The 7,700-nt window shown below is 58.8% G+C and overlaps 1 protein-coding gene across 1 annotated transcript in view; it reads left to right on the forward strand.

The window, feature by feature from the left end:
* The first annotated feature begins 446 nt into the window (after nt 1-446).
* LOXL1 (lysyl oxidase like 1) overlaps nt 447-7,700 on the forward strand; it is a 9,359-nt gene continuing 2,105 nt past the window's right edge. Inside the window, exons 1-2 of the mRNA XM_027657875.1 lie at nt 447-1,455; nt 7,059-7,167. Of these exons, the coding sequence (XP_027513676.1) occupies nt 447-1,455; nt 7,059-7,167 (1,118 nt within the window). The remainder of the gene's footprint in view (nt 1,456-7,058; nt 7,168-7,700) is intronic.

The following is a 7,700-nucleotide window of genomic DNA, read 5'->3' on the forward strand; positions in this document are numbered from 1 at the left end:
CTGGCTCAGGGAGGGAAGGATCCGTGCTGGAGGCGGTTCCTACTACTAAAATCCTTAAAATTGTCCCTAGTTTTGAAGGCGTGCATCACCCCAGGGTTAAAAAACCAAAAAAATGTAGAAAGGTGAAATCTCAGCTTTTCCCCGGAGTGGATGCACTTCCTCCCGGCTCCTGGCGGGCAGAAGTGGTTCCTGGGACCCAACCCCGCCGAATTCAACCCAGATTTTGACGGCGTGACTCACCGAAGGGCTGAAAAAAAAAAAAAAAAAAAAAAGAAAAAGAAGACGAAGAAGAAAAAAAAGCGCCGCTCACCGCAGTTGGAGTTTTTTTTCCCCCCGCGCATCCCGCCCCCGCGGGCGGGCGGAGGCGGTGCCGGGTCCCCGCGGCGCCGCTCCCGCCCTCGGCCCCGCTCCGTGCGCTCGCTCCGCGGCGCTCGGCGGCGGTCGGGATGGCCCGGCGGGCGGGCTGGGGGCTCTGGGCCGCGCTGGGCTGCGGGCTGTGCCTGCTGGCGGGCGGGCAGGAGCCGTGGCGGCAGCTCATCCAGTGGGAGAACAACGGCCGCGTTTACAGCCTCCTCAACAGCGGCGCCGAGTACGTCCCGCCGGGGCAGGAGCGCCCGCCCGGCAGCCGCTTGTTGCTGGCGGGGGCGGCGGGCAGCGTCCGCCGGCAGGCTCCGGGCTCCGGGACGGTGCGGGGACAGGCGAGACACCCCTTCGGCTTCGGGCAGGTGCCCGAGAACTGGCGGGAGGGCCCGGTGGGCGACGGCGCGGCCGCGCAGCGGCGACCGCCCGCCCGCGCGCGCCAGCCCTCATCCTCCTCAGCATCGTCAGCATCAGCATCATCCTTCGCGTACGCCTCGGCGGGGCAGCCGCCGTACCCCCAGTACCCCTTCGCCCCGCAGTACGAGCCCTACGAGGCCCCCCGGGCCTACGACGAGGCGTTCACCTATTACCGGAGCACCGGGACCGGCGGGGCGGCCGTGGCGGCGGGGGCGGCGGCGGGGGCCAGCGTGGTGTACCCCTTCCAGCCCCGCGCCCGCCACGAGGACTACGGCGAGGAGCAGAACCCCTACAGAGCCCACTACCCGCCGCCAGAACGGCCCTACATTCCTGCCGTGCCCCAGCCGGTGGACGGGCTGGACCGGCGGTATTCCCATAGTTTGTACCACGACACCGGGATTGCACCGGAGCAGAGCCCGGACTCGTACGCCAACCAACAAGCCGTCAACCACGGCGTGGCCTCCACGGATAACCTCCAGGCGGCCGTCGGGACGGGGTACAGGGGTCAGTACCCGCCCTACGAGCCGCAGCCGCCGTTCCGGGCGGTGGAGCCGTACGGGGTCCCTCGTCCCGAGTCCTACCTGCCTGCCAGGAGCCTCGAAATCCCCCAGGCTGTCCCTGATAGCCAAGCTCGAGTCAGCGTGGGCAGTGTCTACAGGCCCAGCCACGGTGGACGGGGTGAGTTTGGGGGGCACCCTGGGGCGGGTGGCAGGTCCCCTGGGTGGGATGTGTCCTGGGTGCTTTGTTATTCCCGAGGGCAGAGTCCATGTCTGATGCCAGTCACTCTTCAAGGATGCTGCCCCAGTGTTGTGGGGACAAATGTGGCTGAGAGGTCACCGAGGGGCTGTTGGAGACCCTACATGTTTTAGGAATGATGTTTGAGGTGGTGAAGAACAGAGAGGAAAGGGAAGGGATGTGAAGGAGCAAGTCCCAATGGGGGGTCTGGCCTTGATGTGGGTCTGTGCCATGTCCCAGGTCATCTTATACTTGTGGGATGGGTCTGTGCTGTGGCATGAGGGGACACTGTGCTCGTATATACCCGGGTGGGTATGTGCCATGTCCCAGGCCACCCTGCCTGCGTGGGGTGGGTTTGTGCCGCGGGTTGGGGTCACACCGTGCTCCTGGGGTGTCTGGGTGCCACATCTCAGGTCATCCTGTATCCATGGGGTGGCTGTGTGCCGTGGGCTGGGGGCTTGCCAGACTCCTGGGATAGGACAGTGCTGTATCCCGGGTCACCCTGGCCGTGTGCCCTGTGCCGGGTACACTCAGCTCACGGATGGATGGATGGATCTGCGCTGCCTCAGCCAGGGACAGTTGCTCCCAGCACTCCCCCCTGTCCGGCCGCACCAGGGCCACAGCAGGGGACTGAGGTCACAGCAGGGACGCCCTCGTTTCATGTCCTACTGACCCCGATCCTGGTGAAATCCTGTGGCTTTCAGCTGAGCCTTGCCAAGAGTGTTTTTGCTCCGTGGTAAGTTTGGAAGCAAGGCTGGAGGGTGTGAGGAGCAGCAGCCTGGGGGATCAGCCTGTCCCTTGGGAAGCCCATCTCAGCTGGAGCCTCTGACCAGTCTGACCCCATAACCCATCCAGCCCCATCCCTGGTTTCTGGGAAAAACCCATCCCAGAGGATTTGGGCTGGGGGAAGCGTTCATCCCAGCCCTGCCTGTTGCATGCGAGTGAGTAAACACAGCAAGAGCAGCCGGGCTGGGTCAGCCCAAGGTCCAGCTGGGAGAGAGCTCAGGGACAGGGTTTGTGCAGAGAGGATCTCCCTCTGGATCCCTGCTGACCTCACCAGGAGCAGCCTCTCCTGCTGGGCATGGGATGTGGGGGTCAATGGGTACCAGAGGTGAGGGATGAGGGGGGTGAAGCATGTGAGGATGTGGGATGCAGGGGCAAGGGATCCAGGGATGAGGAATGCTGGCAGTCCCGTGCCTCTGTGAGGGACGCCTGGGGACAGCTGCCCTGCAGATGACCCAAAGCAGCAGAGGGAAAGGGGAAGATGCCTGCCAAGTTTGTCATCTCCCTGTTGGCAACGGCTGTGTCCTTCAAGGATCCGAGGAAGCCGGGCCAGGAGGTGACGGCGCTGTGGCTCCACCAGGGGAATCAGGGTGCTCGTGGGTGGGTCAGCAACCCCCGTTGGTCCATCCACATCCACCTCTCAGCGCCGGAGCCCCTGGCCTCCTCCTTCACATTTTCCCTTAATAAATCTAAAGGCAGGAATAAAGATCATCCAAGCAATTTAGAGAGGTGGCCTGGCCTCTCCTCTGGGTCACTTGCTGCTCTCTCCAGCTGAGCTTTGTTTAGGGAAAGCTGTCTCCTCCCTGGGGCTCACCAAAAGCCCCTCCAAACCTGTCACCTGCAGGGCCACCCTTCAGGATGGTTTCTTAATTGGTCAAAACACTTCATAAAGCCGAATCAGATGTTAATTATGTGTCTAAGCTCTTTAAGAGCCTCTTAATCCCACCCGGCTCTGCAAGGAATGTGCAGCATTCCTGGCCCCTCGCTGGGGTACCTGGGGGGTTAATTAAGCAATTAGATCCCACCAGCTTTTATGAGAGGGTTTACTGGGGCTTGTGTGAGCACGGTGGATTGTCCACCTCCCTCCACCCAAACCAGAGGGAGATACCTTGGAAGATGAGTTGGAATGGTTTCCAGTCCTAAATTTGTAGGTGACCAAGCCCTGGTGGAGGTGGGAGAGGAGCATCTCTGTGTGGGTTGGCCAAGGGAGGGGGACTCTGGGCCAAGGAGATGGGGAGTAGACCTCAGACGTCTTTATGTCTCCTGCTCACGACCCAAGGGTCACCCAAATCTTGCTCTGGGGCTGTATCACCTCAGGCCAGAGTGCCTCTCCTCTCGTGGGGTTTAGACAAGGTGCTGGTTCCCACTCTTGACTGACCCCTAGGAGGCATCTCCAGGCCCTTCCTCACCCTGACCCCTGCTTGGACCCCATCTGCAGAAGGGTTTTTCACCTTGTCCTCATGGAATGGATCACCCAGTGTTGGTTTGGGAATGAAAATGGGTTTTGGGAATCCCATGGGTGATAGGGATTTTGCTACCCACTAAACTTCAGTTGTGGTGACACCTGAGGGTGCCATCACCCATTGATGGGGCACCTGGGCCAGGAGATGACGGTCTTCCTGGGAATATCTTCCTTTGGTGGGTTTGGAGGTCAGTTTGGGTTGATTTCAGCTGTTTAACAATGAGCTGGGGATGCCAAGATTCAGTGGGGATGAAGGGGGATGTCAGGAGGTGCTGGAGGAGGGATTCTGCAGGGATGGGATGGGATGGGATGAAGGGGTGCACCAGAGGGTGTTGGAGGAGGGATGCTGTGGGGATGTTCCACGTATGGGGTGGGATGGCATTGGATGAGGTGGGATGGGGTGGGATGAAGGGGAGTATCATGAGGTGCTAGAGGAGGGATGCTGTGGGGATGGGATGGGGGGATGAAGGGGTGCATTGGGAGGTGCTGGAGCTAGGATGCTGCAGGGGTGATATGGGATGGAATGAAGGAATAAGGGGGTCTCAGTCACTCAGGGTATCCCCATGTCCCCATCCCCACCCCTAAAACCACCCTGCTTTGGTGCTCCTGCCTCTCCAGGGCTGGGACCCAGCACTGCTGGGCACAGGGAGGACAAGCAGCTGCCCTCTCGGAAAACTGCTGGAGCTGGGATTTTTGGGCTAAGCCCGGCACACCTGCACAAACAGCGCGGCGGGAGCGGGCCGGCCTTTTTTTATTATTCTAATTTTCACGGTGAAGAAGGAGGAAATCTTCTCTGGCAGCTCCCAGGGCAGGCCGAGGGGCCGAGGAGGAAAAACAAACATTTTCCTGCTGTGGTTGTCCCGTTTCGGAGGCGATGGCGGGGGGGCTGCCAGGGCTCTCACTTGCAGGAGGTGGGAAAACGCTGCCTCAGCAAAAAAAAGTCAGGATTTGGCCAGCTGGGATGGGGACAGTCGAGTTCCCTGCTGTGCTGAGGGGACATTTGTAGGGTGGCAATGCCGGATCCTGCCGTCCCATTAACTCCAGCGACTCCGGCACTTGCGGTTTGACCCTTCACTGCCGAAAATCAGGCGCGAGACCCTACAATAACAGCGGGGCCATCCAGGGCGAGCTCCGTCGTGGGGGGAAAATAAAACTCCCCGTTGGTAAAGGAGTCGGATTTCTCTCTGGAGCGTCCAAGAATTTATTATAAACAACAGTGGGGAGGAAAAGCTGTTTTATAAATGATGACAAATGTTCCTCTCGCAGGCCCCGGGGTCGTTCTCCGTTGCTTTTTTTATTATTAATTTTTTTAAGGGAGGGGGGGGGGAAAGTCTTTCCAAGCTCTCCTGATTTTCTTGCCCCCGGCTTGTGAGGCCCCCCCTGGGCATTACATCAGCAGCGATGACCAAGCGAGCAGGGCAGGAAACGAGCTCCAATGGAGTGACGTGATCCCTCGAGGGAAGGCAAGCCCAGAAACAAGGAGGCATTGTTCTTCTTGTCCAAGGAAAAATAGGGAAAAAAAGGGAAAAAAAAGGAAATGTGCTGGAAACTGTCTGGGGGCAAAGAGCGGGTGGGGCTGGAGCCCCTGGGTGCCTTGAAAGGGGGTGGGGACAAGGATGAGGATGGGAATGGGGATGAAGATGATGGGGATGAGAGTGGGGGCAGGAACCAGGATAGGGATGGGCAGGAAGGTGAGGATGGGAGAGGGGTGGGCAAGAGGAGATGAGGATGAGGAGTGATGATGGGGATGGGGATGAAGATGGAAACAGGACTGGGGATGGGGATAGGCATGAGGATGGGGATGCAGAAGAGGATGAGGGGTGAAGATAAGGATGGTGATGAGGATGGGAATGAGGATGGGGACAGAGATCAGGATGAGAGAGGGCTGGGTGTGAGGAAGGGGATGAAGATGAGGGGTGAAGACGGGCATGGGGATGAGAATGAGGATGAAGATGGGAACAGGGATGAGAATGGGGACAGGGATGGAGAGGAAGATGAGGAGAGGGATGGGGAGGGGGGTTGGCATGAGTATGAGTATGGGGGAGTGGAAGGGGATGAGGGTGGGGACTGGGACAGGGATGGGGTTGAAGATAGGGATGAGAATTAGGAGAGGGATGGGCATGAGGACAGGGATGGGAAGGGGATGAGGATAAGGAGTGAAGATAGGAATGGCCTTGAAGAGGGGGACGGGAATGGGGATGGGGATGGATGAGGAGGAGGATGGGAATGGCAATTAGGATGGGCATGTGGAAAAGGAGGAGGGGTGAGGATGGCGATGGGATGGGGACAGGGGTGGGGACAAGGATGGGGGATGAGGGTGGAGATTGGTTGCAGATGGAGATGGGCAGGAGGACAGGGATGGGGATGAGAACAGTGCTAAGGATGGGAATGGGGGTAGGCTGGTGAGCCTGCAGCAAGGACAGACCCTAAACAGAGGTTGTTGCAGAGCAGGACTTTGCAGAGGGCTGGCAGAAGGGAAACTGAGGCACAGAGTGCCTGGGGAGCATCCCTCTCTCTCCCAGTCCTTCTTGAGGGGCAGATGCTGGGGCACTTTCTGGGTCAGTGGTGGCGGAGGAGCCTTTGGGAAGGGGAGGTGTGAAAGAGCATTGCTCCATTAGGGCTCCATAATTGCTTTGGAAACCAAGACAACCCTTGCCTGTCCCTACATCTGTGTGTCTGTCTATCTGTCTGCCTGTCACAGGTCACTTCAGTGTGGCCCCAAGAAACTGTTGAGAATTCAAGGAGATGAGGGATAACAGCAAGGGCTTCCTGGGGTTAGCTCTGCACTTTCACCCCTGTTTTGGGGTGAAAAACAGGAAACAGGGAAGGAAATAGGGATTCTCCTATCTTGGGGGTAATGTCACCCCTGTCCCAGGGTGAAATACAGGAAACAGGGAAGGAAATAGGGATTCTCCTATCTTGGGGGTCATGTCACCCCTGTCCCTGACTGCCACAGGGGTGGGGAGCTCAGGCGAACCCCAGGATCCCTCTCAGGGGGGCCGGGCAGGGCTGAGTGTAATCACTTCCAGGAGGGTGGGTTGAGCAATCCCGCTGTAGGAAAATGGAGGATTGGGATTTGCCAGCAGGAGCTGGGAGGGAAGGGGAGGGGCAGGGAGGATTTTCCATCTGCATCTTAAAATTAAAAAAACGTGGCGGTGACCGAAGGAAAGCTTCCCCCCTTGGCCGCTTCGAGGAGAGGACTGTGGTGTCCCCAAGCCTTGTCCCCAGGCCCTGTCCCCATCCTCAGGGCTGTCCCCAAGCCCTGTCCTTGTCCTCAGGGCTGTCCTCATCCTCCTGGCAGGTCTCCCCGACTTGGTGCCGGACCCCAACTATGTGCAGGCGTCCACCTACGTGCAGAGAGCTCACCTGTACTCACTGCGCTGCGCCGCCGAGGAGAAGTGCCTGGCCAGGTAGGAGCAGGTTTCCTGGGGGTGACATGTGACCTGGGATGAGGGGGACATGGGGACACAGGGGGGAGAGAGGAGGGACCCGGGGAGTGGAATGGGGGATGTGCTGATAGGGGAGGAGGATGAAGGTGGGGGATGAAAGGGGAAAGGGAAGGAGAGGGGAGAGGGAGGAGGGACGGGGAAGGAGGAAAAGGATGAAGGAGAAGGACGGACAGCAGGAGAAAGAAAGGAGAAAGGGAAGAGGAAAGGGGAAGGGGAAGAATAGGAAAGAAGGATGGGGGAAAGGAATGATAGGGAAGAGGAAAAGGGAATGAGAAGAGGGATGGGAAAGAAGGAGGAGGGAAAGGATGGAGGAGAAGAAGGGAAGGGGAAACGGAAGGAGGATGGAGGAAAGAAGTGGATGGGAGAAGGGAAGGGAAAGGAGGATGGAGGAAAGAAGTGGATGGGAGAAGGAAAGGGGAAAGGGAAGCAAAGAGGAAAGGGGAAAGGGGAAGGAGAAGTATGAAGGAAAGAGGTAAGGAGAGGGAAGAAGTGGA

This window comes from Corapipo altera, unplaced genomic scaffold (genome assembly GCF_003945725.1).
Source record: "Corapipo altera isolate COAL_440 unplaced genomic scaffold, ASM394572v1 308, whole genome shotgun sequence".
NCBI classification, from domain to species: Eukaryota; Metazoa; Chordata; class Aves; order Passeriformes; family Pipridae; genus Corapipo; species Corapipo altera.